Raw genomic sequence first — 16,749 nt, 5'->3', positions numbered from 1 at the left:
GAATTCTTAAAATTCATTTATTTCTTTGAGAGGCAAAGTGACAGAGACAAGCGATCTTCTGTGTGCTGATTCACTCCTCCAAACAGCTGCAATAATCAGAACTGAGCCAGGCTGAAGCCAGGAGCCTGGAACTCCAGCCTGGTCTCTCACTTGGGTGGCAGGGGCCAAGCACTCAGGCCATCTTGCCTTCCCAGGTGCGTCAGCAAGCGAGCTGGACCAGAAGTAAAGCAGCTGGGACTTGGACCAGCGCTCACATGAGATGCCGTCGGTGTTGCAAGTAGCAGCTTAATGTGCAGTGCCACAACACCGTTGTGGGTTTTAATGATAACTGCTGCTGCTTCTGATTTTGATTCTCATTCCAAACACCGCTGCTCCTTTACTCACAACCCCTCAGTGCCTTGCGCTGTGGGACACAGCAGCTGGGGCATCACTTAACACAGTGTTCTGTATTCTTGTCCCTTTTTTGGGGGGAGGAGGGGAGGGCGGGTCACAACTGTTTTCCAAGAACCATGTTGGCCTGGGATATTTTGGTGGGTCAGGAGATTGACAATTTTCAAGCCTTTCTTGCCGCATTCTGGTGTGTACCTTTTAAGTCTAACAACTGCACTCCTGCAATATTAAGTAACTCAAAGACTCTTTCATGCTCAGGAAACAGGCTGTGATTTGATGTATCCACCTAGTTCCTTTGTCCTTATAACATTGTTGCCTTCCGCTGTCAGCAGTTGTTTTCCTGCATGTGGGTGTGTGTAGGCATACTGGACACAAAGAAAATATATTGCCGGTTTGTTTCCTTGCCGATTCCTTCAGTAAGCATGTTAATGAATGTGGTACTTCAGTGCTGCTAATTTATATGTGTCTTACATGATGTTTTTTATGTTTTGATAACTTTAACTCTGTAATTGTTTGAAGTGCAGCTCTAACGTGCATTAAAACTACTGATGAAGATTTTTAAAATGTGGTCATGTGTATTTGGATTCCTGGAGGCTTCTTGTCAGCAGGTGATCATGAAGCGTATAACTGCCCTTGGTGTTTTCCTGGAATTGGGTTTCATGCAATCACCACACTGGGCTTCAAACCCCCCCCCCCCCGGCTTTCCAAAAGTCTGATTTGTTCGTACATTTTAGAAATACCCATTGCTTGAAGTCTATTAAACTTGTGTGATAGGGTGCAGCCATGGATGGCTCACACCCACTTGTCAGGTTAACTGACAACAGACAAGGTGTGGGAAAGGAGTTTTCCGCCCTTCCTAAGTTAATTGCAGGCGAGAAAAGCACACCCCACCCCTCCTGCCTGCCGCACCATCGGTACACCGGGCCCCTCCTGCCTCCTGTTGCACTAAATGAGGTGGACCACAGGAAGACTTTGGGCTCTGCTAACTCCCTTCCTGCCTCCTGTACACAGAAGCTTTGTACTGCACGGCTCATCAAACCGGAGGATGAGAGCTTAAAAAACCCTGACTTTGGCAGCTAAGGACAATGGCCCCTGGCTCTGCTGTCACCAAGCTTGGGAAATAAAGACTCCTCCTAACATGCTACACCTGGGTCCAGTGTGATCTCTCTCGCACTCCGCAACACTTGGAACTGTAGAAGCCAACTATTGGTATCAGGGATGTGTTCTCACTGTTAGGTATTGTAAGTGAGCCAGAAAACTGAACCAGTTTGTGGGCTGTGATCACTACATAAGGATCCTGTTTTTTGTAAAATCACGAAGAAATAAAAAATAAATATAGTGGAGGACCTGCAAAGAAAGCCTTACAATTAGGGTGCTTACTTTCTTAAAAATAACAGGATTATCCAATAAAATGCAAGAATGCCCTGCGTGTTTCAGTTAAATTGTTATCCTAGAATGTTAAGATAGCTAATTTTGACTCATAGTCTGCATTAGATTAAATTTGGGAAATGACAAAGCAACATTCAATATATGTGTATAATATTTTGCTAATTTGCACCAATATACATGCACATCAGAAAAATAACGTGTTCTCTGTAAAAACTATGAAATCACTTGAGATTTCTACTATTTTAAGGAACATCTAGAACATAGAGAAGAATCTGCTTCCATAAGTAATTTTCTGATAGGTCCGTCCGCTTTCCTAGGAACCTAAGGAAGAAATCTCCATACCTTGCGCATCGTGGACGTAGCAACTTAGCATCCCCATTGCCATGGCAACTGCAGGCTCTGCCACGTGACTGACGGGCCTTGCACCCAATATATTCTTGGCACCGGCCATTTCTAGCCAATAGAATGCAAGCAAAGACCGAATGGTGTCTTGGGCGGTGACTTGCGCCTTACTTCTGCCCCGCGTCATCAGCTTGCGCCACGAGCGCCATTGGCCCACTGCGCCCGGCGGACTGACTGCTCCGCCGTCCCCGCGATGACTTGCGCCAGGGCGGCGGCGGCTGGCGGCCTGTGGCGGCTGCGCCCGGGCGCCCGACGACCCCTCCCAGGTACAGACGCGGGTGTGTGTGGTCCTGCTCCGCGCTGGCCCGGCGTGCCAGGAAATGTTCGCCCGGTCCTTGAGGTCGGAGAGGTCGCGGGGAGACGTCACAGCTCTGCGACCGGCTGCGTGACGTCAGATCTGGGACGGGGTCACTTGAGTGGCGGGTTCCTCTCCGGGGGATGACGTCTTCGTGTCGCTAGACGTTTTGACGTCACGGGAGGAGGGGTTGGCGTTCTGGGCTGAGGGACCGTGGACGATGGTGAAAGTGGGGAGTCCCCGGGCGGGTGACACGGAAGCCCGGCAGCCTGGGCTCGGGGTTGGTTAGAAGTGCGGGTGCAGGCGGCCAGTCCCTGACGTGCAGCAATCGGGAGCCTTTTGGGGTGGTTTGACGTGCCCGGGAGGGAGCCCGGAAACAAAACCCGCCGACCCCCAGGTCGGGTGCTGGCGACACTCCTCGGCTGCCCCACAGGGGCGTCAGACCCTGCAAGCCTCCTTCGCCAACTTTCACCCACACAGCCTGTTGTACATTCCTATTCCAGTGCGTATTTTCCGGTTAAATCCGTGGAAACGATATCCAGATCCAGGGTATGCTCGAATACCTGCCGTGGGTGGGCATAATTAAATGCCGCACCGCAACGCCCCGTCCCCTCCTCATCTACTTACCAATGCACTCGGGCCTTTTTTTTTTTTAAGATTTAATTTTATTGGAAAAGTCGGATATTCAGAGAGGAGGAAAGACAGAGAGGAAGAGCCTCTCTCTGCAGATGCCCCAAGCGGCCACAAAGTCTGGAGTTGAGCCAATCCGGAGCCAGGAGCCTCTTCTGGGTCTCCCACGTGGGTGCAGGGTGCCAAGGGTTTGAGCCATCCTCTACTGCTTTCCCAGGCCATAAGCAGGAAGCTGGATGGGAAGCGGGGCTGCTGGGATATGAACCGGCGCCAATGTGGAATCCCTGCACATGCAAGATGAGGATTTTACTGTTAGGCTACAGCGCAGAGCCCATGCTCAGGCCTTCATAATGAAAGAGCCAAAAGTGTGTACCCCACATGAGTTTTCCCTCCGCATATTTTTCTATGAAATGTAAGTGAAAAGAAGTATGTGGAAGCGACATGGCTGTGAGCCGTGAAATACGTTACCAAATGATTGCTGTGCAGGTTGAGGCTGACTTTGGGACCTAAGTACCTTTTCGAAGTCTCCATTTCTCCATCTGCAAAGTGGACCCTGCACCTGTATCGGAGAATGGAGGAAGTGCCTGGCTCCTGCCTTTGGATTGGCTCAGCTCTAGCCATTGTGGCCACTTGGGGAGAGAACCAACGGATGGAAGATTTTTCTCTCTGTTTTTCCTCTCTGTAGATCTGCCTTTCTAATAAAAAATAAATATGCATCTTTTTAAAAATTATGGGGAGGGACCTTGCATTTTTAGAGCCGCCCAGGAACTTCTGCGGTGCAGCGTGGCGTCAGCTTCCAGGAGGGCTTAGTGCTGGACACAAGCTCCTGCCACGTTAGCACATGTGATGTGCGTAGATTTAAAGTGTGTTCAGCCTGCAGGGTGAATGAGTGCACTCGGGAATTCCTCTGTGCCAGCTCATGGACGGTCTCTGTGCTCGGGCATCCCTTTCTTCCACCTGGGAAGGAAAACCCCCTGGTCCTTCCAGAGAATGACAGACATGTGGTGTTGCAGCTTGCGGGAGAAGAATCGGCGTGAGATTCAGCAGTTCAGGAATGACCCTGGACAGTATCAATCGGGCGGCCGTGGATCGGATCATCCGTGTGGATCACGCTGGGGAGTATGGTGCGAACCGCATCTATGCGGGGCAGATGGCCGTGCTGGGCCGGACGAGCGTCGGGCCCATCATTCAGGTGGGTGCTGGTGTGCTGGCTCTCACAAGCAGGTGTCCCTGGGAGTCCTCGAGAGGACCGAATCGCAGAAGGTCACAGGCTGTCTCCCAGGGGATGGAATTGGATTGGAGGAGAGAGGGGAGAAGCAGAAGAGCAGAGAGTTGTGTTTCTGTAACAAAGCTGGAGAAGCAGGTGCACCGTTAGCTGAGGATATTAACATATCCTGACGGGGCAGGCAATGATGAAGCAAAGGGTGAGCATCGTGTCACTGGGTCTTTGCACTGAGAGCTCGCGGTGCCCTGTCCTGGGCAGTGCCAGGTGGCAGGTGTGGCCACTTTGTGGTCTTGAGGGCCTGGATTCACATCCTGTCCTCTCCCCCAGCCTTGATCTGCCAGATAGACTGGAAACACCTCCCGCCTTGAGTTTGAGTACGGAATACTTGAGCTGGTACCAGACAAGTTAACGCACATCATATTGTCTCCTCTGAGTCCCTGAGCGAGTGCCATTATCTTTCTGGCCCTCCCTTGGTTCATCTGTGTAATGGGCATAGCCATCATTTGCTGTCAGCAGGTAGCTGTGTGGCCTGAACAACCTGCCTAGCAGCTGGTTGGCTCCTGGCACTTAGGAGGTGGCCACTAATGTTGGCTGTTGCTGCCCTCCTTTGCCTTCAGTTATAAATGATAACATTCTCAAAAGAAATGAAACAGCAGGGCCTGGTGCGGTAGCCTGGTGACTAGAGTCCTCACCTTGCATGCAGTGGGATCCCATGTGGGCACCAGTTTGTATCTCTGCTGCTCTACTTTATTTCCAGCTCTCTGCTTGTGGCCTGGGAAAGCAGTGGAGAATGGCCCAAAGCCTTGGGACCCTGCACCTGCATGGGAAACCTGTAGGAGGCTCCTGGATCCTGGCTTCAGATCGGCACAGTTTTGGCCATTGCAGCCATTTGGGGAGTAAACCAGTGGATGGAAGATCTTTCTCTGTCTCTCCTTCTCTCTGCAAATCTGACTTTCCATTAAAAAATAAAATAATACGGGCCCGGCGCGGTGGCGCAAGTGGTTAGGTCCTCGCCTTGCACGCCCGGGATCCCATATGGGCGCCGGTTCTAATCCCGGCAGCCCCACTTCCCTTCCAGCTCCCTGCCTGTGGCCTGGGAAAGCAGCTGAGGACGGCCCAAAGCTTTGGGACCCTGCACCCACGTGGGAGACCCGGAAGAGGCTCCTGGCTTCGGATCGGCATAGTATCGGCCCGTTGCGGCTCACTTGGGGAGTGAATCATCGGACGGAAGATCTTCCTCTCTGTATCTCCTCTCTGTATATCCGCCTTTCCAATAAAAAATAATAAAAATAAATCTTTAAAAAAAAATAATAATAATAACAAATGTTTTAAAAATAAAGGAAATTACACAGCGGCTAGCATTCTGCCTCTCAGTTCCAAAGCAGGTTCAGGTTCTCATTCTCATGTGTGTGCTTCTCTTGGTCATTGAATGGGCACCTTGTGGGCCCCAGGGACTGGCCCTGCCTGGCATTCCTGTCCCGTGTTGAGATCCTAGACTCTCTTTGCAGTTTGTTGGCACTCTCTTCTGTGTCAGAGGTTCCTTTGAGTCTGATGTTTCACTTCTTTTTTTAGGGAGAGATCACTCATCCACTGGTTCGTTCCCTTGAGGCCCACGCCAGCCAGGGCTGGGCCGGGCAGAAGCCAGGAGTGCCACCGCCTAGGTCAGGTCTCCCCTGGGGGTAGCAGGGACCCTCATCCTGAAGCCATCTCCTGCTGCCTGCATCAGTGTGCGTTAAGAGGAAGCTGGACTCAGCAGCAGAAGTGGGGCTTGAACCCAGGCCCTCCACAATGGGATGTGGGCGTCCCAAGCCCCAGACACCCACCTGCCTTCATTGGTGCTTTGATAGGGCTGGGAAGGACATCAGTTCTTAGGCCTACATCAAGGCACAGCGTTTCAGGCTGCTGCTTGTGAAACTGGCGTACCGCATTGCATCACTGGTTCACCGGTTCAAGTCCCAGCTGCTCTGTTTCTGATCTAGCACCTGGCTAATGAGCCTGGGAAGACAACGGAGGGTGGCTCAAGTGCTTGGTCCCCTGTCACCCGGTGAGAGGCCAAGCTGGCTCCTGACCTCAGCTGGCCCAGGCCTGGCTGTTGTGAGCATTTAGGAATGAGCCGGAAGATGGAAGAACTCTGTTTCTGTTTCTCTGCCTCTCTCTTCCTCTCTATCATTCTGCCTTTCAAATACATAAATCTATTCTCTTAAAATATATAGCAGTTGTCATTTTTCCCATTTCCCTCTGGCTTCCTGTGTGCCTTGACATCAGCTTGCTGCATAGCAGGTTGCCTCTGTGAGTTGTCATGTGTTTATCTCTGTGTCCCTGCAGAAAATGTGGGATCAGGAAAAGGAGCATTTGAAGAAGTTCAACGAGCTGATGGTGGCGCTCAGGGTGCGGCCGACCGTCCTGCTGCCCTTCTGGAATGTGGTGGGCTTTGCGCTGGGTACGTAGGCACCTGTTGAGCAGAGCCCGGGCAAGCCCAAGTCTGGGAGATGAATCCACCAGGTACCATGAGGGCAGCTGCTGCTGGGTCTGACAGTGTGACTGCGGGTTCTGTCCTGAGAGGACCCCAGAGGACATGTGGCAATAGCTAGAGACGTGTTTGTTGGTGATGGGTTAGGAGATGCCGCTGGTGTCGAGGGGGCAGAGGTCAGGGAGGCTGTAAGACATCCCACAGTGCCATGTGCCTGCACTGATGAATCCAGCCTCACATGTCAGTGGGGCTGAGGGCTAGCTGTGGACCTGACCGCCCTGGGCGTGGCTGTTTCAGGGGCAGGCACAGCCTTGCTGGGGAAGGAAGGCGCTATGGCCTGCACCGTTGCCGTGGAGGAGTCCATAGCTCATCACTACAACAACCAGATCAGGACACTGATGGAGGAGGATCCTGAGAAATACGAGGAGCTCCTGCAGGTAGCGGACTGTCCTCGGGAAGGGGAGTAGAGGACCTGCAGGAGAAGAAGGGTAGGGGAGGTGGGATGTCGGGTTTAGCACCTCATCCTAAAGGCGAGTGAACGGCGGCACAGAGAGGGAAAGCTGTGAGCCCTAGCCACACAGCTGGGGCAGGGTTGGGACTAGGGCTACTGCCTGCTGCACTTGGACCTGCCTGTGTCCGTCACTGCACCCCACATCCCAGGCAGAGTGTACAGAAATGCTCTGAGCGCGAGCCTTTCAGGTTAAAGAATGGGTAGTCCCTGATTTTTTTTTTTTTTCACATCAAATAAAGGAACAGTTTTTTTTTTTTTTTTAGTCTGAGAAAAGAGAACAGAGTGAGTTACCTTGCACTGGTTCCCCGCCGGGACACTCGCAGTCACTGTAACGGGGCGGGGGCCAGGCATTCCATGCAGGTCTCCGTGGGCTAGCAGGAGTCTAGTCTTGTCACCTGAACCATCACTGCTAGCTCCTGGGGTGCTGGAGTGACTGGCAGGAGCCAAGCATTGAACCCAAGTGTTCCAGCATGGGATACGAGCATCCTAACTGGCATTTTAATTACCAGACTACATGCCCAACTGTTTCTTTTTTTTTTTGTTGTTTTTTTTGTTTTAAGGACAGGATGGTAGACTGGCCTGCAGCAGACAACCTCATAAATAAAGTTTTATTGTAACAGTCATGCCCACCTGTTGGCATGTCTCTGGCTGCCACCACAGGGGCAGGATTGAGTGGTGGCAGTGGTTACTTCTCACCGGCGAGGCTTTGAGTGTTTACTCTCCAGCCGAAGCCTTGCCTGGTGAGCCTGCCCAGCAGGTGAGTTGCCACATCCCCACTCTGCCTGCCTCTGTCTGACCAGGTGATAAGGAAATTTCGGGATGAAGAGCTGGAGCACCATGACATCGGCCTGGACCACGATGCGGAACTGGTAGGGACCTGCTTGCTGCTGCCCATGCCTGGGGTGCCGTGATTGTTTTTTATTGATTACATTGCATTATGTGACACAGTTTTATAGGAGCTGGGATTCCCCCACCACCCCTCCCCAAACCTTACCTCCCCCTCATGGTGGATTCCTCCACCTTGTTGTATTACCACAGTTCAAATTCAGTTGAGATTCTTTCATTGCAAGGATCTACCAAGTATAAAGTCTTATTGTCCACATAAGTTCATCGGTTTCTTGGGGAGACCATCTCTGGTCGAAGGTAGAGCCGGGAATGCCGTGATTCGAGGGCTAAGGGTGGCAGTTGTCTGTCCTGCAAAAACAAATCTTCAACCTGGCAGTCAAAGGGAGCAAAGTGGCCAGGCGGCTTTAAGGAAAAGCCAGCAGATACGTTATTCTGGGGGTGGGGGTGGTCTTCTTGCTGATTGAACCCCCAGATCGTCCTGCCCTTGTCTCAGCAGGAGGAAAAGCCTCCCACCCCTAACTTCCCCCCCCCCCGCCCCATATTAGGATAAATTGGCTCCCAAGTGTCACTTCTCATCCAGTCCCTGCCTGGCTAGCCCCTCCTTTGTCCCAAGTGAAAGGTGACACACTTCTCCCCGGCTCATTCACCTCTTGCCACAGGCCCCAGCCTACGCTGTCCTGAAGCGCGTCATCCAAGCCGGCTGCAGTGTGGCTATATCCTTGTCAGAAAGATTCTGAGCCACATCCGCTCGGGCCTGTGGGGGCAGACGGTGACAGCCACACAGAGGGGGGACGTGTGCAGTTTGCACTGTATGTATTTCTCTTTGTCTCTCCTTCTCTGTGTAAATTTGACTTTCCAATAAAAAAATGAATTTTTTTTTTTAAAAAGTGATTTATTTGAAAGGCATTACAAAATGACAATGAGAGAGACGTTCCATCTGCTGGTTTACTTCCCAAATGGCCACAAGGGCCAGGGCTGGGCCAGGCTGAAGCCAGGAGCCTGCAATTCCATCCAGGTCTCTCACATGTGTGGCAGAGGCCCAAGTGCTTGGACCATCTTCCACTGCCTTCCCAGGTGCATTAGCGGAGAGCTGGACCAGAAGTAGAGCAGCCAGGATGCAAACTGGTGCCCATGTGGGTTATCAGTGTCTCAGACCAAGGCTTAATCTAGACTTTTTAATTTTTTTTTTAATCTAACCATCCTTCAGGCCAGCAGAGAGCGTGGAAGTCCTGCTCTTGTGAGCTGCCTGTGCTGTCTTGCCTGCTGCCTCCCAGCTCGGTGTGCAGGCTTTGCAGCCGGGAGCTCTAGGCCCAGGAAGGCACTCCCAGGGCCCTTGTTCAAAGCCTGGATTTGCTGCTGTTTGTCTAGCCTCTCTCTCAGAGCAGAAGGCTGTTTTTGTGCTTTCCAAGCAAAGCCAGGGAGATTTCCTGAAATCCCTTTTGATTGCTTTAATTCCAAGACAGCTTGTCCTCGTGTGTGAACAAGGGGATCTTGTCTCTGACTCCTTTCTATCATTCTGGGAAACATGGTTCTAGAATTGGACAGCATCCGAACCCAGCCTGGGTTGTTACTTCAGCAAGCTGCATCGTTCCCAAGATGCAATCGGAGCCGTAGTTTCCTGGCCCGTGTGTGACTCCCTGGCCACGCAGAGGCTGGCCTGTGTGGGCCGGCCGTGTGCTGTCCTCTGGGGCCATGGTAGGAGTGCAGAACTTGGGGCTGCTCTGAGACCTACGCAGCATTTTAGCCAGATGGTCTTGGGCACTTCAGGCCACACAGTCCTTGAGGTGCCTCTGTTTGCTGCAGCTTCATTTTCCGCGTCTCAAGCCTGGGCTGTGCTTGGCAACTTGTTTCTGTCTGTAGAATATGTACTCCAGACTGGGGGCCTCATGATGAAGGGCAGTGTCTCGGGCTCCTGATTCGGCCAAGTCTAACCTGTGTGGCGGTCACCTCTGGCAAGGGCTCCCTGGCTCTACTGCAACAGCAGATGGCATTATGTGCCAGGCTTGCGCGGCAGGAAGGTGTGTGAGAGAGCTCTTTGTTGTTACTGAATTTATTTTGGCTCATGGTTCTAATCCAAGGTTGAGGGACCACATCTGGTGATAGCTTTGTTTTGTTTTTAAAGATATACTTATTTTTACTTGGAAGACAGAGTCAAACAGAGAAGGAAAGACACAGAGAGGTCTCATGTGCTGGTTCGTTCTCCAGATGGCCAGAGCTGAGCCGATTTGAAGCCAGGAGCCTCGTCTGGGGCTTTTCCCACGTGGGTGCAGGGCCCAAGGACTTGAGCAGCCAACCTCTGCTGCTTTCCCAGGCTATCAGCAGGGATCTCGATGGGAAGTGGAGCAGCCAGGACATGAATGGGCACCCATAAGGTTACTGGTGGAGCAGGAAGAGGCTTAGCTCATTATGCCATGGAGCTGGCCCCCAGTGTCTCTCTGTTATTATTAATTTATTTGAGAGGCAGAGAGCGAGCACTCCCATCTGCTAATTCACTTTCCAGATGCCCACAATGGCCCGGGGTAGTCCAGAGCCAAAGCTGGCAGAAGGTAGTTCCCTCCAGCTCGTGCAGAAGTGTGGCAGGAACCCAATTAACTTGATCTGCCATCACCTGTTGCCTCCCAGGCTCGGCCTTGGCAGGAAGCTGGAGTCAGGAGCCTGAGCTGGGCATTGGAGCCAGGCACTCTGATGTGGAACATGCACCTGCTACTCTATTTCTCTCATTGGTTATCCCAACACTCCCAGGGGCAGATCCTGGCCTCCCCTACCTGCCATGAGGAGCTGAAAGCCCAGGGTCCAGTAGGTGGATATGGCCAATCCAGGCAGCCTGGCTGTAGGTGACTAGGACTCTTCCCGTAAGGTGCACAGTTGGTCCCTTATGCATGGGACAGAAATGCCCGTGGACCACTGGGGAGGAGCTGCTGGTGGGAGACATTTAACCTCGGAGCTCAAACACCTCACCAGGGTGTCCCTTTAAGAACTTTGGACCCAGATGATTTGAGAATGGGAAAAACAGGATCTTTCCCAATCCACTTAAGACCCTAGAGGGCTCTTCCGGAATGTCTGGGGCACAGAGTGCGCCCCTACTGAAAAAGTGCCTCCAGGCCTCAATGGCTGTGTCCTTCCTTTTCCTGCCTCTGGGAACCGCACCCCAGCCCGGACAGGACCCCAGAGGGCGCCCGCGCGCAGAGAGCTGAGCTGGCCTCCAGCTGGGCCGCTGCTGGTTTCTTGCAGAGGGACCCCGCCTAGGCAAGAGGGAACCTACCAGCTAGCTGGGCTCTGGTCCTGCAGCACCCCATCATCTCCGCTGAACGCGAGCGGAGCGGCGCCGGCCCCTTGCCAAGTGCGCAGTAGTGGTCTGCGCTTGGGCATCCTGGCCTGGGGTTGGGGGGAAACATCTGGGTTTTCAGAAGTGATAAGAATTGGACAAACCTCCGGAGGCCTACTGTCTGCCAGGAGGCGCTCCGCGGAGTCCAGAGCAGCCAACCACATCCGCTGGGCTGGGCTCCTGGGCCTGTGCACCTTCCCCCACACACGCACCTTCCCGGTGTGCCTGAGCCTCTTGAGGCCGTTTTGCAAATCGCTTTCTCTCTCAGCTGAAACCATCTTGCATCCTCCTTTCCTCACGCCCCAACCTTGGCTGCTTGCCTCGCCATTGCCTTCTCTTTGCACGGTCACTGCCTGGCCTCCTGACAGCCAGGCAGTGTGATCCTCAAGGTCAAGTCCAGCCCCAGGTCTCCAATGAGCAAGCCCTGTATTTCAGCTAACCAAGTCCAGTAGACTCAGAATGCATCAGGATTACTAAGACGTGACTGACCCTCTCGGTCTCAAGGTTAACACGCCCAGAAATGTTTGGGTGAGAGTGTAATGTGAGGAGGGGGGGTCAGCCTTGGCAGTGGCCTTCGCTCTTCGGTCCCTCTGCACCTGAGCCCAAACCCAGCCATGACTCAGCTTGGCAAATGTCTAGTCCACAGCCAGGGTCAACTGTTCTCCTTCAATACTTTTTTTTTTTTTTTTTTTTTTTTTTAGTGTGCTTCATTTTCTGAGAATTCTTCTACTTCTTTCCATCAAATGTTCTTGCAATAAGTTTTTAATTTCAATTCTATTTCTAGGACTAGGCAGAACTCCCCAGTGCTAAATGCTGTATTCTTTTTTGAAGGATTGTTTTATTTTTATTTGAAAGGCACAGTTATATATAGAGAGAGGAGGAGAGACAGAGAAAGAAATCCGCCATTTACTAGTTCACTCTCCAGATGGCTCCAATGGCAGGAGCCTGGAGTTTCTTGCGGGTCTGCCACAGGGGTGCAAGGGCCCAGGCACTTGGTCCATCCTCCATTGCATTTCCAGGCGCTTTAGCAAGGAGCTGGGTTGGAAGTGGAGCAAACGGGACGCATACTGGTGCTCAAATGAGTTGAAGGTATGGCAAACATAGCTTTAGTGTGTTATGCCACAGTGCCAGTCTCAAATCCTACAGTTGTTGATCGGATATGTAGATCAGAATAAACTCTTGATATACACACACATGGTCCACTCCACAGATATTTTTATCCTAATTCTGCCTGGTGTTGTGTGGTTCTCATGCCTCCAAGCCTGCTTCCTGGGCTGATTCACGTTCCCTTTTCTATCCCATTTTCTGCACTGAACTCTTCTCTGGTGTGACCAGTTCATTCAGTGCTGTGACAACTAGTAACACATGGCCCACAGACAGTGGAAACTGTGGCAAAGAAGCACATTCCCCATTCTTCTGGGAAGAGGAGGGGAAAAACAGCCTTTGTGCACTATTGTCCATGCCTCGTTTCCAGGCGGCTTTCTAGTCTTTACAAAACCACGTGGAGTTTGCCGCCTGTCGCACTTCCTGGAGGTGGCTCTGTGTGTGTTTCAGTAAGATCACATGGGCATTGAAAAGAAAATGTTCCCTGTCATTCACCTGACTGCTGTGAAGGCACACAGCGGAGAATTTGGCACATGACAGTCACACTCCTATCATTTTCTTTCTTTTTTAAAAAAAGATTTGTTTATTTTTATTGGAAAGTCAAATTTACAGAGAGAAGGAGAGACAGAGAAAAAGATCTTCCATCCACTGGTTCACTCCCCAAGTGGCTGCAAAAGCCAGAGCTGGAGTCAATCTGAAGCCAGGAGCCCAGAGCCTCTTTTGGGTCTCCCATGCAGGTGCAGGGTTCCAAGGCTTTGGGCCATCCTCCACTGCTTTCCCAGGCCACAAGCAGAGAGCTGGTTGGGAAAGTGGAGCAGCCAGGATACGAACCAGCACCCATATGGGATCCTGGTATGTGCAAGGCGAGGATTTAGCCACTGAGCTACTGTGCCATGCCGAAGATCTCTTTCTTGAGGTAGGGTTTGATCCAGGATGTTCAACCAAACACTTGGCTTCTCTGCTCTCTGCTTGTCATAGTGTTGATATTAGGTTCAGCCATGATCAGCTGTGGTCTTCCTCCTGCCTGGCAGCCCGAACACCATAGGGCCTCCCTGCATGACATCGTAAAACTCCTCCATCCACTGGAAGACAAGGCTCATCCAGCTCCTGAGCATCCGCAGCACACGCCATCCCTCACCTTCCTGTAGGCTCATTTAATCCAACCCAGCTCTGCTTCTGACCCCACCCCTCCTTTCCCCACTCCCTGTGCAGGAAGGTCTGGGGAACAATATGATGGTGCTCTTCCTGTAGCAGGTGGAGCAGCTCCTGCTCGCCCAAGCTGGGAAAGACAGGCTCTCACAAAGGGAAGGGAAGGGAAGCCGTCAGGAGCGGGTGGAGGCCTGGACAAGGTGTAAGGGCTCCTGGTCCACCCCTTCTGGTGTCAAGTCCTTCTCTGCCACTTACTAGGGTTTGCCTGAGCTCCCTGTGCCTACCAAGAGCATGCTGGCTCCTGGGCTGTTGTGGGTAAAAGCTAAACCCCAGCACACAAAGTGGAAAGGGGCCAGTCAGAGTCACAGAGGACCACAGGAGAGACTCTTATGTGTGCAAAAGTTAAGATCTGGTAGTGGCAGATCCCTGAAGAGACAGCAAGTGGCCAGGACTCTGGGACAACAAGCCTTGGGGAAGGGATGGGTAGCTGTTGGCAGCGGGAGCAAGGGGGAGTGTTCTAAAATAGATACAGGGTGAGGTTGGCCTAAATCAACACATCAGACCCCATGGAACTGTGTGCCTTAAGTCTGTGGGAATGAGATTTCAGTAAAGTAACTTGTCAAGTGCTGTGGACAGGGCCTAGCACATCCCCTAGGCTTGGCCCCTTAGGCTCTGGTTATTTTGCTGTTGAGATGCTTAAGGAAATCACCATCCCTTGATGTTCATTTTCTGTCCTGCCCTCACCTACTTCAATAGTCCCTTCAATGAACTTTCCTAGATAGATAGAGAGAGAGAGCTCTTCCATCTGCAGAGAGATCCTCCATCCTCTGGTTCACTCCCCAAGTGGCTGCAATGGCTGGAGCTGGGCCAGTCTAAAGCCAGGAGTCTCCCATGTGGGTGTAGAGATTCAAGCACATGGAGCATTCTTCACTGCTTTCCCAGGCATATTAGCGGGGAGCTGGAGGGAAGTGGAACAGCCGGGACTTACTCGAACTGGCGCCTCTATGGGATGCCAGTATCACAGGTGGAGGCTTTACCCGTTGTGCCATAGCACTGGTCCTGGTCAAACATTACTTTGCGTGTGTTTGTGTGGGTGGTTCGGGATGAGTTTAATGTTTAAGTCAACAGACTGAGCAGATCGCTGATCCTAAAGGGGTGGAACTTACCCCATCAGTTGAAGGTCTGAATAGAACAAAAACACTGAGCAAAAGAGATATCCTCCTGTCTGAGTAATGAGAGCAGGGCTGTGGGTCTTTCCTGACTCTCTCCCTCTCTCTTCCTCTCTCCCACACCCACACTTCCTGTATTCCTCCACACATTTCATGCATTCCTGCCTCTCTCTCTTTCTTTCTGCCCGTCTCCTGCCCGTTTCTCTGGGGAACCCTGACCAACACAGGATCCGAGGAAAGCTGAGTCAGTGGTGAGAGTTTCACATTGAACGCTTAGGAAAATGTTAAAAATACAGGGCAGACAGAAGGAAGTCATGGGAAGTGACTGGTTTTGGCGGGGTGGAATGGGAGAGGAAGTTTTTTCCCAACACATTATTTTAGCTATTATTTTTAGCAGTTTTTTCCCCATGGACACATTTATTTAGCATTTGCTCCTGGAGTTCAGAAATCGAAGCCCAAATCATTGACTATTTCTTCATTCTCAACCTTGACACGGATTTTGCCTCCAAACCAGCTCGAATTGCTCTGCAGTTCATTTTCTTGGCCAAGAGCATGACCTCTGAGGGACCCTCACTAACCCACAGGACTCACCGCCCTGCCTCGCTTTGAGATGTAAAGTGTTTGGTAATGACCTCACTGGGGAACCAGGGAGACAGTGGGAACATGTATGGTATCGGGAGGAGGTGTCTGTGTGTGTTGACGTGATGTGTCTTCTGTACCTGTCAGGGTCCCGTCAGTGTAACAGACACCCGAGAGGAGCTACGTGGGGAGGAAGGGGGTCACTTTGATTGTAGCTTTGGAGACTCATGCCCAAAGTCAGACAGCACCATTAGTCTGGTGTCTGATAAAGATAGAACTGGAAGTTATGGGCCCGGTATGGTAGTGTAGTGGGTAAAGTCCTCGTTTTCAATGTGCCAGTATCCCATATGGGCACCGGTTCTAATCCTGGCAGCTCCACATCCCATCCAGCTCCCTGCTTATGGCCCAGGAAAGCAGTCAAGGACGGCCCAAAGCTTTGGGACCCTGCGCCTGGGAGGGAGACCTGGAAGAGATTCCTGGTTCCCGGCTTTGGATCGGCGCAGCACCGGCCATTGAGGTCACTTGGGGAGTGAATCAGCAGACATAAGATCTTCCTCTCTATCACTCCTCCTCTCTGTGTATCTGACTTTGTAATTTAAAATTAAAAAAAAAAAGGAGTGAGTTCGAAGTAGATGTTACGGTGTGCCACCTGCGTGTATGAGCCTTTCAACCATCAGCTCAATGAGGCCCGAGGGCTTTGTTTCATCCACCAAGTGTACCCCACATGTGGGACACACAGTAGGAGGCCAAGCAGTGTCTGTTGAATCAATGAATGCTGAATGAATGATGTATAATGTGTAGAAATCCCCGCTGCGTGACCAGGCTCATTCTGTTAGCAGAATGTACGTGGGGCCTGCCTCTGTCTGTCTCATTTGCATTGTGAGCTTTTCCCGGGGGCAGCAACAATGCTTGTTTCCTCCTGCATAAGGTATGGATGGGGCATCCCACTCGGATGTAGGTGAGGGTTCCTGGGGGAACCCCTAAAGGACAGTTTTCATGCAGGGTCAGAAATAAAACACATCAAAGCAAACCCGCAGAGATAAGCCAAAGGCAAGGGCATAAACGGCTCCCTGCAGCCCTCTTGGGCTGAGCGGCCACCTTCTCGTGCATACAGTGCCCCACGGAAAAAGCCTGACCTTTGGATAGTGCTATAAAAAGACAGCCAGAGTCACTGCGTCTTTGTTCATAATGCTTCTTCAACCCAGGAGGAACGTAATGAAGGGCTTTTGTGTTCAAGTGTGCGGCGCACATAGGCCGCTCGGGGT

At 51.8% G+C, this 16,749-nt stretch overlaps 1 protein-coding gene across 3 annotated transcripts; it reads left to right on the top strand.

The window, feature by feature from the left end:
• Positions 1-2,320: 2,320 nt before the first annotated feature.
• On the top strand, positions 2,321-9,036 carry COQ7 (coenzyme Q7, hydroxylase). Of its 3 annotated transcripts, none has more exons than XM_040973924.1 (6): positions 2,321-2,447; positions 4,120-4,298; positions 6,657-6,771; positions 7,099-7,238; positions 8,113-8,181; positions 8,818-9,036. In XM_040973924.1, exons 1-6 carry the CDS (start codon positions 2,375-2,377, stop codon positions 8,893-8,895), a joined length of 654 nt encoding a protein of 217 aa, XP_040829858.1. In that variant the 5' UTR covers positions 2,321-2,374; the 3' UTR covers positions 8,896-9,036. The 3 variants fall into 3 exon arrangements, with proteins under 3 accessions (XP_040829858.1, XP_040829859.1, XP_040829857.1); XM_040973923.1 differs by having other exon boundaries at positions 2,336-2,459; XM_040973925.1 differs by lacking the exon at positions 8,113-8,181.
• The last annotated feature ends 7,713 nt before the right edge of the window (positions 9,037-16,749 follow it).

Source organism: Ochotona curzoniae, unplaced genomic scaffold (assembly GCF_017591425.1).
Source record: "Ochotona curzoniae isolate NIBS_2020 unplaced genomic scaffold, NIBS_Ocur_1.0 contig_2321, whole genome shotgun sequence".
In the NCBI taxonomy this organism is placed as follows: domain Eukaryota; kingdom Metazoa; phylum Chordata; class Mammalia; order Lagomorpha; family Ochotonidae; genus Ochotona; species Ochotona curzoniae.
This window is presented reverse-complemented; position numbering and strand designations above follow the sequence as displayed.